The sequence below is a fragment of the Trichosurus vulpecula genome, chromosome 3 (assembly GCF_011100635.1).
Source record: "Trichosurus vulpecula isolate mTriVul1 chromosome 3, mTriVul1.pri, whole genome shotgun sequence".
Taxonomy (NCBI): Eukaryota; Metazoa; Chordata; class Mammalia; order Diprotodontia; family Phalangeridae; genus Trichosurus; species Trichosurus vulpecula.
The window spans coordinates 295,948,385-295,972,225 of NC_050575.1; the positions used below are offsets into that span (position 1 = coordinate 295,948,385).

Consider the following 23,841-nt stretch of genomic DNA (forward strand, 5'->3'; position numbering starts at 1 on the left):
ATTCTCACCCAGCCAGTCATTGGAAGAAAACATATAGGACATAGGTACCCTATAGCCAAGCCCAGGGGTGGGGAACCTTTGGCCTCCAGGCCATGATGTGGCCCTCTAGGTCTTCAAGTGGGGCCCTTTGACTGAATCCTCCCCACCCCACCCTCGCCCCCGACAAAGCCTATTCAATCTGTAGTAGTTAAGGCTCTGCCTATGAAATCTTGGGTGCTATCTAACCAGGAAAAAATGTTCTGCGTGCTCATGATATGGGGCAACGAGGAATGAAGAGGAAAGAGGAAAGACAGAGACCTAGGTTATAGGATTTGAAGCCACCATTTAGTGCAGCAGTTCTCAAAGTGTGGTCTGGTGACTACCAGAGGGTCCTTCACACCCTCTTAGAGGGTCAATGACACCAAAACTACAATACTAAGATGTTTGAATTTCTAATAAAGTAAATACGGATGTAACTCACATAAGCAGAAGTTTTAAGGGACCCTCAATAGTTTTTAAGAGTATAAAGGGGTAGAAGAAAAAAGAGTTTAAGGGAGTGATAGAACAAAAAAGTTAGAAAACCACTTATCTCAACCCTCATTTCACAAATGAGTAAACGGAGGCCCATGGAGGAGGTGTGACCTGACCATGATCACACAGTTAGGAAAGTCAGAACCAAAATTCAAAACCAGGTTCTCTGGTTCAAAATCCAGTGCTGTTTCCTCACTGTCTCTCCACTAGACCAAAGACTAATTGGGATTTAAACGTTCGCCAAATGTCAACAGCTTGTTAGAAAGACTGTAAAACTCCAAAGCAGTGCAGTGATAGGCTCACATCCTTAGCTATCCTCACCCCCAATCACTGTTTTTGTTGTTAATAAAACGTGTGCCATGCTTTACATTGTGCAGAGCACTTAAAGATCCATCATCTCGTTTTATCCTCACAACAACCCTGGCCATATGGCGGTAAAGGCATTGGGCTACAAGAAGCCCTGGGCCAGAGAAGGCTCTGCTACTTCTGGAAGCCATCCAGAGAACCACACCTCAACCCCATCCCCCACCTCCTCACCACTTAACTCAATGACTTCATAACCACGGCCACCACTTTCTCTCCCTGTCCAAGCTATCATGTATACCATTAGCAGATTCATTTTCCTTTAAAAAAAAAATGCTTTCATCATATCGCTGCCCTGCTCAAAAATCTTGCTCACTGCCCAACATGATAAAGACATAGATTAAAAGAATCTTGACCTCTCCCAAGATCATCCTTTCTACTTTGGGATAGATGGAATTGTTGGGAAATTTTTCCTTTCATCAAATTTAAGTTTGCTTCCTTGAAATTATGCAGGAAATCTCGACCTCTTATTTTACATATGGAGAAACTGAGTCTCCAAGAGGTTCAAAATCCTTAGCCTAGGGGGTAGCTAGGTGGCGCAGTGAGTAGAGCACCGGCCCTGGAGTCAGGAGGACCTGAGTTCAAATCCGGCCTCAGACACTTGACACATGTACTAGCTGTGTGACCTTGGGCAAGTCACTTAACCCCCAATCGCCCTGCCAAAAAAAAGCAAAAAAACAAACAAACAAAAAAATCCTTAGCCTGGCACTCAAAATCCTTCAGGATTGGGCCCAGTCTACTTTTTTCTCTCCCCTTACCTTCATAAACCCTTTATGGTGGCCAGTGGGGAGTACTTATTCCAGAATGAGCCTGATGCTTTTCTGTCCCCAAACCTTTGCTCCTCCTATTCCTTCCCACAGTAGGTCTTCCCTACTCCTCTCCTTTTTCATGTGCTTATGGAAATCCATTCATTTAATAAGTATCCTTCAAGAAACAGCTGGAGTCTCCCCTCCCCCCCCCCCATGAAGCTTTCCTTGACCACTTCAGTCCATGGCGATGTCTTCTGAACTCACCCCAGCACAAACAGAGGCTGCATAGGATTACTTTATAGTCATAACCCTCGGGAATCTTCTCTCCCCAGCAGAAGCTAGGCTCCTCAAGGGCACGGGCTGTTTTATTCGTTTCTGTATCTTATGCAGTGGCTTAGCCCACTTCTGTATACACAGTAGACATTCAATAAATATGTGTTGCTTGGCCAGGTGCTTACCATTATCCTAGCTGTGCAATTCCAAGAATTCTGCTTGGAGAAATAGTGGAGGCTGGCTCTAGAACTTCCACATGGCTTCCAACATGTCTCTCTCTCTCTCCCTCTCTCTCTCCTTCTCTCTTTCTCTCTCTCTCTCTCTCTCTCTCTCTCTCTCTCTCTCTCTCTCTCTCTCTCTTCTCTCTCTCTCTCTCTCATTTTGGAGGCAATTGGGGTTCAGTGACTTGCCCAGGGTCACATAGCTAATAAGGCGAGGCTAGATTTGAATTCAGTTCCTCCTGACTCCAGAGCTGGTGCTGTAGCCACTTCACCTCCTAGCTGCACTGCCCTCCCCACCCCCTGGCTCTGCCTCTGAGTTGCTCTGAGACCTTAGGAAAATTCTTTTCTTTGGGGTGCCTCTCTACTGAGTTTCTTTTTTAATCTACCCATCTGGACTTCTCCTTGCCTATAAGAGATATCTGCAGGATAGAGAAGATTTCTTCCCATAGTGTGCTTCAGAAGAATCGAGTGGAGGCATCATTATAAAGTGATATTATTACTAGCCATAGTCAGAGCACAGTGTCACAGCCTCAGATTAGCCAAACACCCAGAGCTCATCTAGCTTTAGCTATATTGGAACACAACTTCCATTTTGTTTGTCTCTGAGAAGTGGTTATTCAGCCTTTGCTAGAGGCCGTCTTGTTCTCACCCAATTCCATTTCTGGACAGCTCTAAATGGTAGGAAGTTTTTCCTGACATAAAGCTTACATCTGCCTCTCTGCAAACTCACACCCATTGTTTCTGTTCTGCCACTTGGGGCCAAGCAGAACATGTCTATTTCCTCTTCCAGGTGACATACATTTTCAGAATTGGAAGGGACCTCAGAGTTTAGTGCAATTCATAAACAAACAAACATCCCTGCTACAACCTAGCTGACAAAATCATCAACCAACCTTGCCCTGAAACTCTCCAATGAGGGGAAACCCACTCCTTCCCAAGATCATCCTTTCCACTTTGGGATAGATGTAGTTGTTGGGAAATTTTTCCTTTCATCAAATCTAAGTTTGCTTCCTTGAAATTATGTAGGAAACTATGTAATTAATAACAGCTGGCTAGTTTGATCCTTCCATAACATTGGCTTCTCTCTAGGATGATCTTGGTCCTTTATTCTGGTCATGGCAAGTTATCCTCCTCTGAACCTCTAAATCTGTTTGCAGGACTGGAACAAAACATCTGTGCATCCTCAGCAAGTCTTGAAAACTGCCCCTCTAGTTATTGTCTTCCCAAAAGACAATGCCTATAGTACCTTCCTCACAGAATCTGTATGAGAGATAACGCATGTAGCTCAAATTTGATAACTTATATGAAGCACTTTGTGAACTTCAAGGTGCTAAGTAAATATCAGCTTTTAAAAAATTAGCCAATAACAATCACTATTGTAATTTATCACAACAAAATACCCACAGACCATAAGATTTTCTGACATTAAAAATATCCATTTGTAAAAGATTGTATTGAAAAGTCTCCTTGTTGCACTCCCTTCTACACAATGTGTAATGCCTTATGCAGATGCCAATCTTACCCACCCCTAGTCTTGGCTCTGCCTGGGTAGCATCTTTTTTAAAACTGGGTTTTTTTTTTAATTAGCAAAAATCTATTCTTTTCTCCCTACCACCTTCCTTTCTCCATTGGGAAGAAAAAGAAAGAAAGAAAAACAAAGCCACTGTAACAAATATACCTTCTGAGCATCTTAAGGTAACCCCAAGCAAAGGTACCTTTTCTCTATAAATAGAATCACCTAGAAAAGTGGTCAAGGTGTTCTAGGAACATACCACAGCCTTCATTCAAAAATAAAACAAACCCCAACAACTGATCACCACAGTGACTGAAGTTCCATCTTTGGAGATTTGGATTTATTACGCTCTCCCTTTGTATGGCTTGCCCTTGTCCCCTTCTCTACACTTATCTTTGCTATCACCTTAGTTCATGCCCTCATTACACCTCTGATATGGAGTATTATAATAGCTTCATAACTAGTCTGTCCACGCCAATCTCTTTCCCCTCTCCAGCTCCTTAACAGAGCTACCAAAATAATCTTCCTAAAGCCAGGTCTGACCATATCATTTCCCCATCTCAAAAAAAATTTCAGTGACTCCCTTTATCTATCAAATAAATTATACATTTTTTAGCCTAGAATTAACAGTCCTCCAAAGTTTTGCTCCAACCTGCCTTTCCAGCCTTCATTCATGTTCCTGTCATTCATGATATGGATGTTGCAGAGAATCTGGAGTGTTAGCTAGTTTAACCTGTCTTCCTACTCCCTCTGTGCATTTGGACAGGCTGGCCCCTGTGCCCGAAATGAGTTCTCTTCTCATCTCCAAAGTTCCAAAATTCTTATCTTCTTTCTTCCTTCTAGGCCCAGCTCAGGTATAGCCTTCCTGAATGACTGCTCCCTCCTCAAATTCTGTCTAGAACACTTTGTCCAGATCTCAATTTTACCCTATCACACCCTTCCTGGTGTTATGGTTATCTTAGTACATGCTTTATTCCCTAGTTCCCCACCCCCACTCCCAGTGTAAGCTCCCTTCAGGCAGGGGTCTTTGTCATCTCTATTCCCAGAGCCTAGTACTGTGACCTGCATACAGTAAGCACTTTATAAATGTTTGCTGTATGAATTAACGAGTGTCTCCTTTAAAATTCCTGGGAGGGGCAAATTAAATTACACTTAATGTTATTCAAGTTATTATCAAATGAGATGTAAAGTTCTTGGCAAACCTTCAATGTGAATATCACTATTTTTTAATTAATAAATATGTTTATTAGGCACCCCAAAGCATGAGGGTTACTACAACGATGACACTGGATACTGAGAATGAGGAAAAAGAAAAGAGCATAGAAAGTCAAGATAAGGGCCATCAAAAACAGACCTGTGTCCTTCCAAGTTATACCCAGGACAGTCCCTGGACCCAGGCTTCTGGGATGGGGTGGGGGAAGGAGATACCACCCTTGACTGCACCCTTTACTATACTCTGTACATTCCTCCTCAGCCCTCCCTCCTCCCCTCCCCCCTCCCCCCATTCCCTGCCCCTCCCAGACAGGTCTCACCTCAAAAAACAAGAAAGGAAACAGTGAGAGCTTTCTCCAGTTGGCCCCCAGAGGCCTGTCTCTGCTGGGGACGTCAAAGAGAGGGAGGGAGAAAGGGAGGGAGGGAGGGGACAAGAGAAAGGAAGAGAAGAAAGCGGAGCAACACAAAGGCCCCGGGTCCACCTTTGAAGCTGTCTCTAACCCGAGGGAGGGAGGGAGCAGGGGGAGGCCAGGCCAGTCAAGAGTTTTAAAGAAAGTCTCAAATTCCAGTAGAAACCGGAGGGATTGCATGAACTTTCTCCCCTTCTCTCCTCCCCGCCCCCCCCCCTCAGTTACATGGCAGCCCTAGAGCACACACACCTCCTTCCTAGCTCCCTAAGCCGGTCTGTCACACCTGGGGGGCCTCAGACCATTGTCCTCTAAGAAGGCTGGGGGGTGTTGGCCCTGCTTTGAAAGTTCTATTGAACGCCAAAGTTATCAGTTGCTGCTGCTGCCCTTCACCCTAACCCTCGCCCTCCCCCCAACCCACCATCAGCTCCAAGCCTCCTGGCAAGGATTAAGCTTCTTTGTGATGGGAGGAGAAAAAAAATTCAATATGGTAAAAAGCAATTATGACAGGTTGGAAGGGGGAGGGGAGCCTGCCATGGGGGTCTGGGGGACCTCCCTCTTGGCTGCAGCTACCACCTTCTAAATAGTTCAGGGCTGAAGGGCGTCTGTTGGAGGCGGGAGGAAGTGGCTGCTTGTCTTTCTTAGTCGAGAGGCGAGGGCACCGTCCCCCCGTGCCCGCCAATTTAGAAGTAGAGTTTGCCCCCTTCCTCACTCAAGCTCTTAATGTTCCCATTCTAGGGAAGGGGAGATGTCTTTCCTTCATTCCACCACCAGCCCAACTACACCAATGAAAATCATCCAGAAGGAAAATGGAAAGTCCAAGTCTCCTTCATGTGGAGAAACTGAGGCAGAACCCCAGGCGCACACGCGTGTTTATATATGTGGATTATAATTCCCATCCTAGGGCTGCGCTTGTGTCCGGCCTCCTGAAGAAGGGTCTAGGGAGGAAATCTCATAGCGCCTAGGGTACGGGTTTGGGGATGGGGGGGCGGGGAGCAGTGTGGCGGTGGGAAACTGACCTCACACCTTGCCAGATTAAGCAGGGCAGAAAAAAGGAAAAGGTCGGAGGGAGGAAAAAGAAGACCGCTTTTTGTGGTGGCTCAGTTCCCCTCTCTGGGGGACGACGAAAACCTCCACTCCCTGCCAACCCACCCACCCAGAGGTTTCTGGCAGGGTGCCACTCGGAGTGACCGCAGGGAAGGGGAGGGGTGGGGATCCCCGCACTTCGGTCTCTCCCCGCCCCCATCCGCGCGCACCAGGCCCTACTATTCCACGCACTGAGATTCCCGCTCAGGTGTGTCCGCTCGCGTCCCCAGGCCGGCCTGGCCAGCCCCTGCGGACCGCACCCGCTCTGCCCTCTGAATCACCATCTCTCCTGTTCCCATCCCGCCTCACCCGATCGATCGGAGGAGCAAAGCTGGCTATCGGGGGATCTTTTCCACCCTCGCCCTGCGCAGCTTCAGGTGTTCCGGGGGCCGGCTCGGCGGCCACTGGGAGGCGGGCTGTAGAGATTGGACCAGTTCAGCAGTCTGGCCACTGGGGAGCCCTGAGGCAGTGCCAGGGCCAGTCCCGGGGTCTGGGTGCCCCGCACCATCCTGACCAAGGTGGGGAGGGCAGTGTTTGTGTGTGGTGTGTGCGCGCCTATGTGTGTAGGGAGAGAGAGATTTAGCTTCTTTCTCTTGCTGACCCTGGTTGTTGCCCGAGCCCATCTTCCACCCCCGCCGGTTCTCTGGTCCCACCTCCCCACACTTGCTCAAGTTAGTCGAATGAGTTTAGTTTTCGCCGCCGTATCAGGTACACCGCCCCCCCACACACACACCCCACAAGAAAGACGCAAATCCTGGGCTAGGTCACATTATAAAACTGTCCCTTCCCTTTGGGAGTGGGGGCTTCCAGCCTCTCTCTTCCTCCCCTCCCCCACTCCACAACCAGGACAAGTCCCTTTCTTCCCCGCACTCCCTCCCCTACAAAGTGTCCCCCCCCCCCCGAAGTCAAAGCTTCCTGGGCCAAGATTGGTTCGGGTACCCTTCCCCATCGCACTAAAAGGAAGTTTGCCAAGCCTTTCCCTGGGCTCCCAACTCGAGGCCTCCGGAGCTGACTCTGGAGGCGTCCCCTACGCACTCTATCTCGCCGCGCTCTGCTCCCAGCTCTCCGGGGTAGAGTAGCTCTTATCTGTCCCCTAGTTAGCATGAGGCGCTTCTCTGCCAGCCTCTTGGAGAAGAAAGTTTGTTGCTTATAGATTATTGTAATCGCTCGATTCCCTTCACCCTCCTTCCAAACAAGCAAACAAACAAAAAGGCCCCTACCCTTTGCAGGAAAATGGTTTTATTCGAGGAGTGGCTGAGTGGTGAAATACATGTAGGATGACCAGTCTTCTTTTTTTTTTTCTTTCTATCAAAAAGTGGGGCGGGAGAGGCTGGTTCCTACAATAAGGATTCATGCCAATAGGGAGTGAGGAGCTATGGTGACGAACACGGAGCAAAATCTGAGGAGAGCTATCCAAGAGTATCTGCAGACCCTGGAGTCCATCTGTCATATCTGTGTCATTTCTGAGCCGTTTTCGCTCCATTTCCCTGGAGATTGGAGCTAGGTGCCTGTGTTCAGAGTGACACTTGGAGTTCTCTCTTTGGTCATTGCCCAGTTGCCCTAAGCGGGAGAGCGCTCTCTCTCTCTCTCTCTCTCTCTCTCTCTCTCTCCTCTCTTCTCTCTCTCTCTCTCTCTCTCTCTCTCTCTCTCTCTCTCTCTCTCTCTCTCTCTCTCCTCTCTCTCTCTCTCTCTGTCTCTCTCATCTCTCTCTCCTCTCTCCTCTCTCTCTCCCCCCTCCCTCCCCCTTTCCCCCTCCCCCCTTCCTCTCCCTCTCTCTCCATTCCATATGGGATGGGGGGGTGTCACCTTCTTGGTGGTTTTCCCCAAGCCCCAGGACACCCCCATTTTCTGCTGCAGTCCTGTCCCCTTTCAAAAAGGAGGAGCTCTTGAGTCCCTTGTGATCCATGGGGCTCCTCTGTGAGTCTGATGGGGTGACCTCCCCTTCCTCATCCCAGTCCTTGTTACAGGAACGGGGGTGGGAGGGTTGGTTCTGGGCCAGGGTGCCCCCTCTTTCCCCCGACTACGTGAGGGGCTGGGGTCGCCGGGTGCGCTTGGTCCGGCGGGTTGGTGCTGATCCCACAAACTCAAACTGCTTTTGCCTTTCCCCGTGGTTGGGGAACTGCAGCTGGCCCTGGTAGAGACGCTTAATGAAGTGGGCCTCCCGCTGGTTCTGTCGGCTGCGGGAGGCCTGCCTGGGCCGGCCTTGGCGGGTAAAAGCCATGAACCAGCCCTCATGGCGGGCGTTCTGGAAGGCTGTGTAGTTATTCTCCAGCACAATCTCTGTAAACACGCAGTCTTTGCTCTTCCCGCTGGGCTGAGGGAGGAGGAAAAGAGGGGTTCTGGGGTGGGGGTCCCAGTGAAGTCAATTATATCTCTATAGGGATGCCATGGGTGCAACCCTTCGGAAACTCTGCATTTAGCCCTGACACCCTAGCGATTCTTCCAGCCCGGCCTTTGTGGAGTGTGTTCTCGGAAATGAATGAGTAAGGAGGAGAGAGGAGCTATTTCCCACTGATCTCTAATGGGGAGGTTGTTGTGGGGGTTCGAAGGATTCTTCTGAAGTTTTAAGTTCCTTCCCTACAGTCATACTGTACTTAGTCAATACAGATTGTTCTTTTGAATATTCAGGCAGCTTTTGGACAGGGGTAAGCTGGTGCCTTGGACCCAACACTCAGAAGGATGCAATAAAAGACACTTTTTAAATATATGGTTTTAAAAAAAAGAATACACGTTTCAAATGCCAGAAAATTCTATATAAGATAGCACTTAGGTACTCATTTTTATAATAATTTTAAGTTCTAGGGGTTAAAAAGAAGGCACAGAAAAGACCTAATTTCCCAATCTTGCCTAGTTTATAAATGCGGATACTTCATTATATCCTATCTTTACCCTCCTTCACCCACCTCACAGAGCCTAGGGCCTCGCACATATAGTAGGTGCTCAATAAACACAATTTATTAATACTAGGGGAGATAATCTATAAACATGGGGGTTCTCTTTGGAACCACTCTAAGATGGGTGGGGGAGAAAAGTTTACTTATTGAGACTCAGGGAAGGGGTGGGATTGCTCATTTAAGGGTCCAAAGGAGAAACAAGGGAGTGGCCCAAAAGTGAAGGAGGAAGTGGAGAAAGAGATGGAAGAACAGGTGTTCGTGGATCCATACCTCCTGCTGTTCCCAGAGCCGGTCTCCACCAAGGTGTGCTGACCCCAGGTGGCCAGCAGAGGGAGGAGGGATGCCATAGAGGATCCACTCCAACCTTGCCCATCCCACCCTCCACAGACACCTGTGTCATAAAAGTCATTTCCCACTCCCACCCATGAACACCCTTTCCCACCAAGGCCTCACCTTCCCAATGAGCTTTCCCCTCTTGCTCATGCAGATGTATTTCTCACTCTCAGCCCCCTTGATGCGAACCCGGCTGCCAAATGTATCTGTCTCCACTATGAGCTTGGCTGTTTTGAAGGTTGGGGTTTAGGTTGGAGGTACAGAGAAGAAGGGAGGGAGAGAGAGAGAGATCCGTCCATCGGGGCTGCCGGCCTAGGCCCTCCACCCCTCATAGTGCAATGGGCAGGGAGGTGGGGAGCAACTACTTTCAGGAAAGCTCGAGCTGGGCAGGTATTTATCTATCTTTGTTTTTCATCACATGATCAGCCACAACCCCGGAGCCAGGTTCACTCCCCAACCACCCCTGTGCCTTCTCAGCGTGAGCATTTGATCCCTTCCTGCTCACCCTCAACAGAGGTCATTGTTACCCAAGTGACATTTTGTGCATCCCTTGCCAAGATTGAGGAGGTGGGGTAGGGCTGGGAAAAAGTGGATTGGGTCTCACCAAACTTGTTGCCGTCCTCAGCGGTGGCGGAGATGCGGCGCCCAGTGACCTGAACATGCTTGCCGCTGGTCCGGCTGTAGAGCTGGTATTCTCGGATCTGCCGCCGGCTCAGCTGGTCAGTCATGGCACCCTGGTCCCTCACATACTGGTTAAAATTAGGAGACGCGTGATTCTCCCCCTTTGCAATTACCAAGGGAAAAATAGTGTCAATTTGCTTTGGGCAACACCACTACTGGCCCACCCCAAAGGAGAAGGGGTAAAGGGTGAGGTTGGTCTTGGTGGGGATAAGAAGGTAAAGGGTGGAGCAGGAACTATGAGGAACATGGAAGCATGTGCTCAAAAGCCTGAGGAAGGAAAGGATAGAAGAGTCCATGCTCCATACGTCCAGTGGCTGACTAAGGATACTACACCCTCACCCATTGACTTCTCTCTGCTCATTTCTATTCTTTCTTGCATTGGAGGGGGGAAATCTAACCTAACCTCTTCACTTTTTAGACAAGTAAAGATGGGCCCAGAGAAGGTAAATGGTTTGCCTAAAGGCACACAGCAAATTAGCAGTAGAGCTGGGAACAGAGCTCAGGTCTCCTCCCACTTTCCGGGGCTACGAAGGGAATATCACTTCCAGGTCCCTGCTCCTGGGCAGCTCCTGCCAAGCCAGGTGGAGGTAGGGAGATGGAGAATGGAAAAACACATGAGAGAAAGAGAAAGAGAAAATAGGTAATTCAGATACAGGAATGGAAGTAGGGTTAAGAACCAGGACTCAGCAGACTTAGCCCTATCTACCATGAAGATGAAACTCCTCTCCTCCCTCCTCTCCCACATAACATCCATTAATAGAAATTAAGCCTGTTACATGCTTTGAAATCCCTGGTGAGGGGCAGGAAAAACCAACAGAGTGAATCATGGTGGGCCTTATGAGGGTCTCTTGGTCTTCTAACCAAGCCACGGGGATATTTTAAACTAGGGAATCTTAACTGAGGGTCCATGGGCTCCCAAAAGGCTTGTAAATAGAGGGTCCACTAACTTGGGTGGGAAAAACAATTATATCTTTATTTTCAGTAACCTCTAACTGCAATCTAGCATTTTCTTCAATTATTTGAAAGTATCATTCTGAGAAGGGGTCCACAGGCTTCACCAAATTGTCACAGGGGTACACCCCCCCAAAAAAGGTTGAGAACTTCTATTTTAAACAATCGTCAGTAGAAGGAGGTGGGTTTCTAGAGAGCTGACCCAGGAATCATGAACCATGGATGGTCTACTTGACTTTAGCCTCTTGCATGCTGGTCTCTAGCCACCCCTGGACTTGGCAAAGGTCCTGTCGCTGCCCTAGACTTTAGGGTCTGGGTGCCCTGCTGGGCTAGAAGGAGGAGCAGCAACAGCCAAAAAAATGTTGCCAGTTCCAGCTGCCTTTGCTGCTCCCACCTATGCAGACACTTGGGGCCACAAAGTTACCACTGCTTGGTCCTCTCTCACAGCTGGAGGCTGGCCAGGGGCACTGCCTGCTTCTTCTGGACAGCTGGAACCCAGGGTAGGGACATGGGCGTGAGGAAGTTGGTGGGGGCGGGGAGAGATGAGGGGGCAGGCAGGGGAAAGGCAAAAGCATAGATGTAGTAAGGCTTGAGCTCAATTCCTACTTGGGACTATTTGTATGACCTGGGGCCTCCATTTACTTATTTAGAAAAATAAAGTTTATATATATATATGAAGAATACTTGTCTTCCTATCTCTTCCCTGTTCTATAAGTCATCTTCCACTGTGTTCTTGGCCCGTCTATTTGCTGGTTCTTGGTTTAAATGCATGTGTGTACATATATACATACATACATATATATATATATATAAATATATATATATATACATTCTATATATATATATTTATATAGACTTAAACTCCCAAGTTTTATATAGAAACATCTATCAAAAGTCCCAAGGCAAAGCATTTTCTCTTCTTCTTCAAGGTACACAAACATGGCTTTTCCCCTCCTCCCTCCGGGTTCTGGTAAGTTTGACTCAGCTGTGTTCCCACATCTTCTCTGCTCGGTTTCCTGACTCTAATGCTCTAGACGCAGCATAGTAAAGTGGATTAAGAATTTGCCTTGGAGCTGGGTTCAAGTGCTACCCCTGACTCATACTCTCTGTGACCCTGGACAGGTGACTTTATTCTAGGCAGTTCTCTAGATGATGAGTTGCCCAGAAGATGCTTACTTGCACTGGTAAAAGACGTTTCCTTACCCAGCATTCCCCATACCAGAGAAGTCACAACTCTAGCCCCTATGACCCCCCCCACCATTTTGTCCTAATTCTCATCATCTGGATCAAGTCACTGCAAGAGGAGCAATCTCTTGGAAGGCCTCCTTCTATCTTCTATTTGGGAATTTGTCAAGGGGAGGCTGAGGAATAATGCTATTTCCTGAGGCTCAGGTCACCTCTTTCCTCTTCCTCCATTTGCCTCTGCCCCTGGGCTAGTCCCTAACACCAATTATTTCTTAATTCTAATCCTGTCAACCCCAATTCCTCACTGTTGCTCTCACACCAATCTTCACACTGCCAGGTCGACCAGGTAAATGACCAGGAGGCCACCCGGATGATGAGAGGGCTCAGCACTCCTGTTCTGTGAGAACTGAGGCTGGTGGGCTGGGAGCAGGCCCTGGCTTGGGGCTGGCCCCTTCTCCCTGAACCCCTCAAGCCTCCTGGCTCAGGTTCAGGTCCCTCCGCCCTTCTTGGCAGGCAGCCTTATTCTCCCTGTCCGTTCCAGGTCAGAAGCAGAGGGAGGGGCCATCAGCCCCGACCCCCCCACCCCCAGCCCTGCACAAAGGCAGCCCCACGCCCCCACGGCCCACAGCCCACAAGCCGCTCTCCCCGTGGGACCTTGCCCAGCTCTTTAATGCCCCTGCTGTGGGGGGAACCTCCCCTTCTACCCGCCTCAGACAGCTGCTTGTCAGGCAGCCCCTCAAGCATGGCTATAGTCCGGCCTGCTTACCTCCCCCCACAGGGGGAGCGGGGGCACTTCAAGGGGGAAAAGGAGGGCTTTGCCACCTTCCCTTCCAACTGAATGGGGCCTCAGGCCGGGCAATAAACGCCCAGTCCCTCCGCACCATTGTGCTAATTCCCCTTCCAGAACAGGTTGGGTCCCACCCCCAGCCCCCCCTACAGTCAGGCCGAGGCTTTCTTCTCACTCTCCTTGGATGTGTGAAGCAAAAGGCCTGGAATGGGGTTGGAGCAAAAGGGGGAAAGAAAAAAAGGGGGGGTTGTCTCTCTCTCCCACCCCCCCACTGCTTCAAAGGCAGCCCCTTTCCCTCTCCCAGAGAAAAGGCATTTACCTTCAAAAAAAGTCCCAACTGGATGTGAAGAGAAGCCCCCAGCCTCAGCCTTGGGAACGCTAGGCAGGCCAGCTCGCCGGCACGGTTCTGGACCAGTGCATTTTAATAGTTGCACTTTTATGGAGGATCACAAAAAAGGACCCAGCATCGAGAAGGGGCTGAAGCTTGGGGTGGGGGGAGGTGAAATAGGCAGGAGGAGACCTATAGTCAGGGTAGAGGTGGCCGAGGTGGTGGTGGAGGTGATGGAGGGAGCATTTGTATAAAACAAATTCTGCATGCGATAGCAACCAAAGTGCTTTGGGTTTGACCCCTTATTGCTCTTAGGCTCAGAGTCCCTGCAACCTGCCCTGGGCATTTCGAGGATGCCTCCCTCCAGGATAAGCAGGAAGATGTTCCATAGGTGATACAGGCCCTGGGCCTACCTTCTTCACATTCATTGTTGGGGGTGGGGCCCACAAAATTGGTTTCAAAATGAAATCAGTCCCCTAGGACAGCTGTTGCAAGGGGGGCATCTTGCCACATTCATCTCCCCCTCCCCCCAGGCTTTTGCCTTTCTGTCTTGGATTCCTCTTAAGATTTCGGAAGACTCAGATAAAGAAATGAGACAGAAAGAGGAGGACAACTGAGGCAGGTGGGGTTAGCAGAGGTAGAGAAGCGGGGAGATGGGGAAACTCGAGAGGTACAATCTTTCAGTCTCCATCCTTCTTACCCTCTCTGTCCACCCCATCATATTGCAGAATATCAAACCATACAGTGTCCCCAATTGGGCCAGATACCATAATACTCTACCGTCCTCCCATCCCCCCACAAAGCAGCCAGATTGGGGGTAAAGAAGAAAAAAAACATAGTGGGGAGCTCTAACCTACCTGGGTTTGGCAGCAGCAGAGGATCAGGAGCTGAAAGCATCTGCATGGAGAGAGAAAACAAATCCAGGGTTTGGTTGCTGCATACACACACATATACACACACAGTACACATGCACAGTACACACACAAACACACATCCTCCCATCTAGTCAGAGTGGGCAGCCCTGGAGTCCGGGTAAGATTAAACCTCCATCAAGGCTGGAAATGGTAACAAAACTCAAGTCAGCACACACACACTTACAGAGTGAGGTTTGCCAGGAGACAAGAGGCTCCCATCACTGGAGAGATTTCTTGGGGAGGATGCCCCCTCTCCCCCCAAAACTCAGTAGCAGATGTGGACAGCCCCTGAGGTAGAGTCCCAGAACAACCAAAGAGCTTCGAACCACAGGTCCTCAAGGGGGGGGAGAGGAGGAGAGGGAGAAGGAGGAGGAGGAAGGGGAGGAGGAGGAGGAGAGGAGGAGGGAGTCACAGGGAGAGCAGAGGTGTGATCTGTCCACCTTCCAGTCTCAGTGTGACTGCAAAACTCCAGACTTGGGGGTGGGGGTAAAAGAGGGAGGAGGAACTGAAGGGGGGCTTTTCTCTTTCTTTTTTCCTCCTCTATCTCTCTCTTTTCTGCTGGGCTATCCAGAGGTTAGAACCAGTAGAGCCTTCTTGGTAAGCAGGCTGGTCTCCTTAGTTTCCATCCTTCCTGTCTTTCCCACAGACCCAGAATAGAGTCAACTCCTCCTTTTCCCCAAGTTGTGTCTCAGTCTCCCTGTACAATAAGTTGAGGATCAGTCAGGGCATCTTCCCCCAACTTTTTTTCCCTGTGTGTGTGTGTGGGGGGGGGGAATCCTTTAAAACCTCTAAAGGAAGAACCTTTTGGGGGTGGGACTGGGGGGTGGGCATGGCTCTAAGCCAGTCACTTCCATGGCTTCCCTTATCCCCACCTCTCCTTTTCTCTCCCACTTCCACCAAAGTCTGCCCACAGGGGAGGGAGGGGTTAACTCTGGCCTGAGTGGCAGCAGGTGCTCCAAGTGGGGTCTGGGGGGTTGGGTCCTTAATGCCTTCTGGGTTTTGTGGCTGGGGTCAGTGCCACTGCCTTGTGACAAGGACTTCTCTAGGACCCTAGGTCAACTAGAAGTGGAGTTCAAAGGGCGAGCTGGGGGATAGAGTGGTGGTGGGGGTGTGCCTGAGATAGGGTGGGTATAGGGCTGGTAACCTTTTCTTCTAAACTCTCTGTGTGAAAGCCAATGACCACCTTCTTCAATGTCCCTTTGCAAGGTGACAGGATATTATTCCACCGGAGCTTGATTTGATTCCCTGTCGTACTGTTCTCTGCTTTGGTCTTTCTCCTTTTAGGAGCTCTTTGAAAGCTTTTTTCATATATTGTTTCCTCCATATTTATATTGTGCCTAGTATAGAATAGATACTCAGATGACATTTGTTAAATTTTTTGAGATACTGAAAGATGGGGGCTAGGGAAACTTGATCATCGACTTCTTGGAGTTGAATTTCAGCATAGTAATCCCAGTGACACCCAGCTCAGCTCTGTGTGTGTGTGTGTGTGTGTGTGTGTATGTGAGTGTGAGTGTATATGTGACTGTGTGTGTATGTGTGTGTGTGTCTAAGTGAGGGAAGTCCTCGGGGTTGGGGGAAGTTACTTTCACACTTGAACCCCAGGTTCAGGATATTTTTGCATCCTGTCTCCTGGGGTTCTTCCAAATTCAGCCAGAAAGGGCAGAGAGGAGGAAACGAATTTATTTATTTATGTGAGGTTGGGAAGGAGGAAGCTTTCTTTCACCTTTGGCATTCTCTCATCTCCTTGAACTATAGTGAATCCCCAAAGCTGTCAGTAACATCCCTTCCCCCATCATTCCCTACTTTACTATCTTAATGGGGAAGGCTGGAGGATCTTTCTAGTCATTCTTCCCTAGTCATGGGGTGTATGTGTGTATGCTTGCAATGCCTGGGGAGTTTTTAAAAATCACAGAAAAAGTTTTACAGCTCAAAAGCCTCTTAGTCCAAATTCCTCATCTTACATCTCAGAGAAACAAAGGTCACAGTTGTGACAGCTGGCTATCAATAGATACCAAAACTCTGGTCCGAGTTCAGTGATCTTTCTAAGGCTCACCAATGACTTTTAAGAGCAGTATGGGGGAACAGTGGATGTAGGGTACAGGTACTATGGGCTCCTTTGTCAACATCCGTCTGTGATTTTTCCTGGCCTGGAGGATTGGTAGCTCAAATTCTCTGAGCATGCAATACTATATTTCTTCTATACATTTCCTTCTCTCCTCGCTCCTTTTCTCTTCCCTTGAGATGGGGAGAAGTTACTTTTCTTCACAGTGAACAGGAATGGGTAAGAATAGATGAGGACTAAGAAGTCAGGATATTGATCAAGAGAATGGTGGGGTGGCAGTCCCTGCCTGTTTCTGGTCCATTCCCCTTGACTGATCCCCTTGACTTAGCTGGAGAGATCCAAGGTCTATGAGCCCATGGACCAGGCTCCTCTTCATGAAGGAGGTGCCCATAGCCGGTGCTTAGCCCTCTAGCCAGCCCGGGGACTCCACAATCTTCTTACCTTGGTCTGCCTTTGAAGGGCTGTAGTCCTCCTTTATCATCTCTACCCCAGGCTCGTCCTCCTTCCTCTTCTGTCCCTCCCATACCCAAAGGTCAGGAGGAGGGGGAAGAAAGGCCGCATGGCCCAGGTAATATTGCACAAGAGAAGGGGACCGGAAGGGAATAAGCATTCATGTAGCCCTTATTACATGCCAATCACTGTGCAAAGTGCTTTCTACAAATATGATCTCATTTAATCCTACCACAGTCTCAGGAAGTCGATGCTATTATCATCCCCGTTGTACAGATGAAGAAACTGAGGCCAAGATGTTGCCTGACTTGCCCAGGGTCTTCCTGACTCTAGGCCCAGCGCTCTATCCACTGTGTCACCCGTTGCCTCAGGATATGTGGGTTCTACTTCTGGGTCTGCCATTCACTTTGTGATCTTGGGTAAGTCACCCCTTTATTGGGCTTTGGTTTCCTCTCATGTAAGTGGCTGGTGCTATTCTGGGTAAACTCCTTCCAGCTCTATCATCTGATTCTATGTTATTACAAAGTATAAAGCTCTACACCAATGCCCAGGAGACTACCTGTTTTGTCAGTGTTGCCTCAGTTTCCCTCAATGTAGGGTTCTGCTTATCCCCCCTGTTTGGAGTAGAAGTGGGCAGAAGGGGCAGATTCATTTACAGTTACAGGGTGGGCCAGGAGGTGACAGAAGTGAGAAGTGACCTTGGTATTGGCTAATCTCTAGTGCCAAGTTCAACACCACCACCCCTCAGCAGGAGCTGTCTCACACCTCCTTCTCCCCAACACAGAAGTTGAGAAGTTTGCTAACAAGACTTCACTGTAACATCCATCCCCCATAGCCACAAAGTCTTCATCCTATCTCACACGGGACTCTCCACTCTGACCTACCAAAAATATCTGAGCTAAGGAAGGAGGGAAAATCAAAGAAGCCACTCTTCAGTTCTCTGGCAATCCATTTGATGTCCAGTCCTTGACTTTCCCCTCCTCTGAACCCAAATCCCACCAGCCACAGAGAGATGAACCAGGGAGCACGTACTCTCTATAAAGAGGTCAGGACTCGGGAGCTAGAGCACCCGAATTCTAGTCCCAGCCCAGCCAAAGGCTTAATACATAATTCTTGGACATTTTCCTATCCTGAGCCTGTTTCTTCATCACTAACGTAGGTCAATCACCCCTTTCCCACTTCCCTCAAGGTGTTATAAGAATCAAACTGGACAGTGTTTCAACCACTCTAGAGCATCACATACCTGGCAATAAGGCAATCATCATCCCATAGTTGCCTCGCACACACGTGCACACACGTACACACATACTGACTTTCCTTGTTGGTTTCTCCCATTGAAAGGGAATGTTAAGCACTTAGGTTCCAGCCCTTCTCTGTGCACCTAAAGACATCCCTGAAGTTTTTATCCAGTCTTTCCCCCCTACATACACCTCCCCACACACCTGGCCTGGTTATTGTATTCGGCTTTGCTTCCCAGCAATGGGGCCATGCAGCAAATCCTCACTCTGGCCAGCACCAAGACCAGGTCAATGGTGCACAATGAGGCTCCCATGGCTCCCTAATCCCCTATTATGTCCCCCTATTCAGGACTGTTCTGGTTTGGAAAGGAGAGGGTGGGGGAAGGCTGGTTTAGCTGGGGCCCAGTCTTTTAGAAGCCTACTTGTGTCTGCATTCATAGGTACAGGGGCAAGCATGTAGGTGCGTTCATGTGATACTTTAGAAGTTATGTGGGTGGAGAGAGAAACCTTCTCCAGCCCCTTTGCTTTAGTTTCTTCCTCATCTAGAAATTGATGTATGGGCTACAGGTGTCCCAGGGTGTAGGGACAGGTAGGAAAGCATGACTGAAGGTTTAATCTGGCAATCAAGCCTGGTCCCAGACTTCTCTTCCATAAACTTCCCTACTGAGTGAGACATACTCTCTTCTAACACAATTTTTATGTTCCTATCTCTCTTCATTCACTAGCAGATGTACCCTCTTCAGAAACTAACCTAACCTTTCTCCAATTATCCTCCCCTCCCCAAGTCTTCTTAATCTACCCATCCCATACTACCTGACTCTCCTCTGGACTGCTGTACGCCTCATCTATACCACCCCCCTTGGCTTTTCACTCCCATTCCTGGGTCCTTAAGCTAGCTAGCCACCTTTTATAGATCTTTGGGCATTTGGCACAGAACCTGGCATCTACAAGATCACTCCCTGTAGGATTAATCATGCCTGCCCGAAGTGAGCATGGAGAATACCTAGCCTCTTTTTTTTTTTCCAATCAGTCTCTGCTGGTGAGGAGTTGGGAAGGAGAGATCTGAGCTCATTGGATGTTTACCGAGGGAATCAAGGCTGGTGGAGGGCTGAGGGTAGGGGCAGGGGCCAGAGTTTAAGAAAAAGACAAAACCCCCCAAGTCCTCTAAATGAAAACTTCCAGAAGAAAGGGAGGAGAGTTCGGGAAAGTGGGCAATGGAGGCAGGTAAGGGCCAGGGGTCAGCTGCAGGGACTGCTCTGCCTTCACCAGAGGTGACTTCAAGGGAAGGACAAGCGGTCACAAGGTATTGCTCAGAATCTGGAGCAGGGCAGGGCCAGAAGAGCCGCTTGACACAGCAATTCAGCAGCACAGACCTGACCTCTACTGGAGATCCAGGTCAACTGCATGTAGTTGTAGGCAGGAAGGAGAAGGCTGTGACCAGCTGGTGGGGTGACTGGCTCGAGAGGAAAATAACCCAAGAAGCCAAGGTTCCGGAAAAAAGATTATTTTTATTTTTTTTTCTCCCACTTCCCATGCTCTTCTTTCTTGATCCTGTAAAAACCAAAGAGAGCCTGTGGCAGAGAAGGGCAATGGGAGAAGAGCAGGTCCCCACCTGAGTCTCCCCCTCTGGGTACATCCCCTTCCCAACCACACCTTAGCCTCTGGGGAAGGAAACAGAGGATGACAGTTTTCTACTCTTCCATAAACTTCTTCCTTGGGGACATAACTCAGCCCAGCATCAGATCTTGGGGAAAACCAAGGCATCTGACTCATTCCCTTTTGGTCAGACTTTACGCCTCACTCACCTTTACCACCTCTCTTGCAGATTGCCTTTATTTCCTGGGTCTGCTCTTTGCCTTCTTGCCTTTGGCCTGTTGGGAAAAAAGGGCTTTGTGTTCCCCACCTCAGATCATTGGCCCCCACCTTCATATAACCCCTGCCATCTTCTCCTTTGGCTCTTACCTTCATTTCGGGGCTCCTCAGGGATGGGACTCTAAGAAGAGAGAATGGGGTCTCATACTGGCACCTCTTGGCACCCAGAGTCAGGAAGAATTGACAGTTGGGGGCAAGGGAGGAGAAGTGATGATTTGGGCGAGGCAGGGGAGAACACACCCTGCTAGACTCTAACACCTCTCAGACTCACCTGTGCTCGTCCTCCAGCTTCTTTTTCTGCAGTTAAAGAAAAGAGCAGTAGCCAGGAGGGACTATACGGCCTCTAGCCAAGACCACTCTAAAACGACGGACTAGATGCTCTGCTCCTTCCATTTCTGGGTGTCTGATGGCAGCGCCTCATTCTCAAGGGGCCCATTGGGCACAGAGTATAGAAGGTAGGGCTGAAAGGGGCTGTAGATGCCATCTAGGCTAACCCTTTCACTTTACAGATGAGGAAACAGAGGCTCTGAGAGGTTACACTTCGTGTCACACAGCTTGTCAGAGTCAAAGGCAGTATTGGACCAAAAGTTCAACAACTGCCCACTCATGAGGCCTTTAGATGGAAAGGGATTTAAGGCATGATGGGACCTTCAAGTTCTAGGACAATCCCTTCATTCTCATCTACAGATGGTTACATGTTTTACAGACATAAGTAGTAAACAGAAGAGCCCAAGGGTTGAACTTTGCCTCTGGCTCCAAATCCAAAGCTCTTTCCACATTGTCTTATCCAGGGACACCATTGGCCCCATAGGTTGTACGTAAGGTAGAACCAAGGTGATGATCCCCTCCCCTTATTCTTTTAAGCCCCCTATCCCAGAGCCCATCCAGGAACTCTGCTCTCACCTTTGCAACACCACCAGCCTGAGTGTTGGAGGCCCGCCGCTTGGCTGGCTTAGGTGGAGGGGTCTCTTCCAGGGATCTCTCATTAGAATCATCATCATCGTCGTCGTTGTCGTCGTCGCCGTCATCATCATCTTCATCATCATCATCATAGTCATCATCTTCTTCCTCCTCAGCGTCCTCTTCAGCTTCCTCCTCATTCCCTTCTCCTTTCTCCAAGGGCGGGTCTAAATTCACTGCAGGAATGGAAACACGAGAACCTGCATTCCCAGAATGCTTTCTTCTTCCTCAGTGTTAAAAATCAACCAATTAGCCTGGAAAGACTTGAATAAACTGATGTAGAGCAGAGAAAACAGTATATGCAATGACCACCACAACACAAAACAACTGAAAATGAGCATTACAAAATCACAAAGAACAGTGTTGGTCTCAAAGAAGAGCTATGAAAAGATACCTCTCTCCACACCTTTGCTGGTGTGTGTGTGTGTGTGTGTGTGTGTGTGTGTGTGTGTGTGTGTGTGTAGGCAAGGGGGTTGTCTTTGAGTGTGGAATATTGTGTATGTTGTCAGTTTGGGGTTTTTTTAATGGACTAATAGGTTTTGTTACCACCCCCTCACATACACACACCCCTTTCTCCTTTCCAAGTTTCTTTGTTATGTGGGATGGCTTTTCAAGAGGAGGAAACAGATGGATACAAGGGGAAATTTTGTAAAAGAAAAAAGAAAAAAAAAATCAAGCATCAAAATGTTTATGGAGCACCAGTATGTCTGGCACTGTGCTGGGTGCTGAGGAAGACCCAAGGATCAGTAAAACTTTAAGGGGAGGGACTGAACTAAGAGGGCACAAATGGAGGCATCTTCCCATGGCCTTTAGGATGGTCCTCTCTTCACATGCTATGTGCTTGATAAGTGGATATTGAAAAGGAACACACATACGCATGAAATGGGAATAAATAAAAAGCAATGTGTTCCAAGTGCCATAGGACTTCATGTGGTGAGCTGGAGAAGTCATGGAAAGCTTCCTGGAGGAAGTCTGTGTATATGTATATAGGTATTTGTATCCACATGTGTATGTGTGCATATGTGTGTTTGTGTGTACATTTGTACATGTTGGTTAGATGGAAGGGGAGGGAAAGACTTTAGAAGACTCAGAGTGGAGGGCTTTTCAGGAAGGAGAAAGAGCCAGAATGAAGACTTTGAAGGCAGGATTGAATAAGTTCTGTTGGGGAGGTTGAGGCTCAGGATCAGTTCAGAGATAGAGTTGGAAAGGCAAGTTGGAGCCAAATTGGGGAGAGCTTCGAATCCCAAGCCAAAGTTCCTTGGACAACAGGGAAACCCTATAATGGACCCAGCATGGCAACTTCCCACTCTACCCCTGTGACTTACCGGTAAGATCGCGGCCACTGATATAGACTGGTCCTGAGCCACTCCGAAGGTGGAAAGTGATGGGGGGAGTAAGCTCCATTCCTGAAATATTGGCCTGAAAAAGGAAGCAACCAGGAAGCAGAATTTCTCAGCTTTCCTGCCCCTACCTACTATTTGGAAGCTCCTAGTTTTGCTAAGAAATAGCTTTAGAGAAAAGCTGGGGAAGTTGGTCAGTCTTAAGCTACAGGGTACCCCCAAAGTTAGCTTGAAGAGCTTATCCCGTTATTTGAACCTGAACTATTACTAAAGCTACTGAAACTCAATACTGCACTAAGATGATCCCATATTTGTGCTGAAGGGGAAGCCAGGAGTCCTCTTAATGAGAGTTCTTTCTTCCCCTCTTTTGCTTTGCTCCTTCAGCCTCTCTGCCTCTTCAGGTACCCAGTGTCCTTGTACAGATGCTTATTCATACTAAAGTAGCAGTAACTGAAAATGTTAGCCCTCCCAGAAGCCTAGCATTTTAAAGAGATTGGCAATATTTGACTTAAAGTTATGACTCTCTAAGGGTGGAATTTCAGAGAAAGCAACTTGTCTCAGTGCCTATTCATCTCTCCCCCTCAGGTGATGGGCCACGTGGTGACTTACCATGGGCAAGACGGAGAGCTTGAGTGTGGCAATGGGAAGTGCTCGCCTCTCCCTGCCATCCTCATCAGGGGGTGGTACGATCTCCACTACGTTCACATCATTATTGTTCTTCTCCCCTATGCAGATCTGCAAGGGGATGTGGGAGCAGACTTTAGCTTCCTCCTAGCTACTGCCGACATGGGCCTCAGGAACACGGTTCTTTTCTATTCAGGATTCCTCCCCATTCTTTCTCCCCCCCCCCCTTCCCCAGGATAAGGACCACCCTCCCCCTCACTTCCTAGTCAGATTTGGTTGTCTGCTTAAGGGCTCACTCACCACGTTCAGCATTAACTTATGGCCAGTCTTGTCATCTTCCAAGGGGTCAAAGGTGTACGAGCGATTATCCCAGTTCAACTCACAGCCTAAGAAAGAGAGACTGGACAAGGGTGGCTATGAAGAATACTTTCCCCTTTTCTCTGCCCTCCCCCATGCCCTCTTCTTTGCCATTTTAGGTCAGCAAAGATGGAGCTCTAGCCATCAATCAATTCTTGCCACAGAGAGTCCTGTGAACAGAGTAGAGATGAAGGAAATCCCAAGAGGAAGAACAAGAGTTCTCTTTATCTCCAAGGCTTGGAACACCACCCAAACCCCTAACTCTTCCAGGAGCAGAATCCCATCCTACTTACTTACCCCAGAAGAGGGCCAAGGACTTTTCAGCCTTACTGCTGACACCGGTTGGAGGCATGATGCTTGAGGAGAGAGTTTTGAGGGCACCTAAGATTGTAAGAAGAGGGGAGACAGGTAAGGGCTGCTCTGACAACCCTGGCAGCCTCTGAACTCCAGCTGTTCCGCTGTCTATCCCCCTCCTTCAACCAATTATCTGCCTTGCTTTGTCATATAAGCATTTGTTAGGGGTGTAGA

The 23,841-nt window shown here is 48.7% G+C and overlaps 3 protein-coding genes across 7 annotated transcripts in view; all 3 read right to left on the reverse strand.

The window, feature by feature from the left end:
• Positions 1–6,713, reverse strand: part of DMTN (dematin actin binding protein) — a 44,882-nt gene extending 38,169 nt beyond the window's left edge. For 3 of the 4 annotated variants that reach the window (XM_036751577.1, XM_036751576.1, XM_036751575.1), the window contains exon 1: positions 6,644–6,713. The gene's annotated coding sequence lies outside the window, so the exon portion shown is untranslated. The remainder of the gene's footprint in view (positions 1–6,643) is intronic. The other variant, XM_036751573.1, reaches the window with a different exon arrangement.
• A 1,641-nt stretch (positions 6,714–8,354) lies between these two features.
• On the reverse strand, positions 8,355–14,626 carry FGF17 (fibroblast growth factor 17). Of its 2 annotated transcripts, none has more exons than XM_036752350.1 (5): positions 14,592–14,626; positions 14,351–14,390; positions 10,166–10,310; positions 9,682–9,788; positions 8,355–8,648 (listed from the first exon to the last, which is right to left on the reverse strand). In XM_036752350.1, exons 1-5 carry the CDS (start codon positions 14,624–14,626, stop codon positions 8,355–8,357), a joined length of 621 nt encoding a protein of 206 aa, XP_036608245.1. The 2 variants fall into 2 exon arrangements, with proteins under 2 accessions (XP_036608245.1, XP_036608244.1); XM_036752349.1 differs by having other exon boundaries at positions 10,166–10,343.
• Positions 14,627–19,957: 5,331 nt separating this feature from the next.
• NPM2 (nucleophosmin/nucleoplasmin 2) lies at positions 19,958–23,665 on the reverse strand. The gene is made up of 7 exons (XM_036749988.1): positions 23,611–23,665; positions 23,257–23,342; positions 22,942–23,067; positions 22,318–22,411; positions 20,936–21,168; positions 20,123–20,153; positions 19,958–20,031 (listed from the first exon to the last, which is right to left on the reverse strand). The coding sequence occupies exons 1-7, from the start codon at positions 23,663–23,665 to the stop codon at positions 19,958–19,960; spliced, it is 699 nt and encodes a 232-aa protein (XP_036605883.1).
• Between the last annotated feature and the right edge of the window lie 176 nt (positions 23,666–23,841).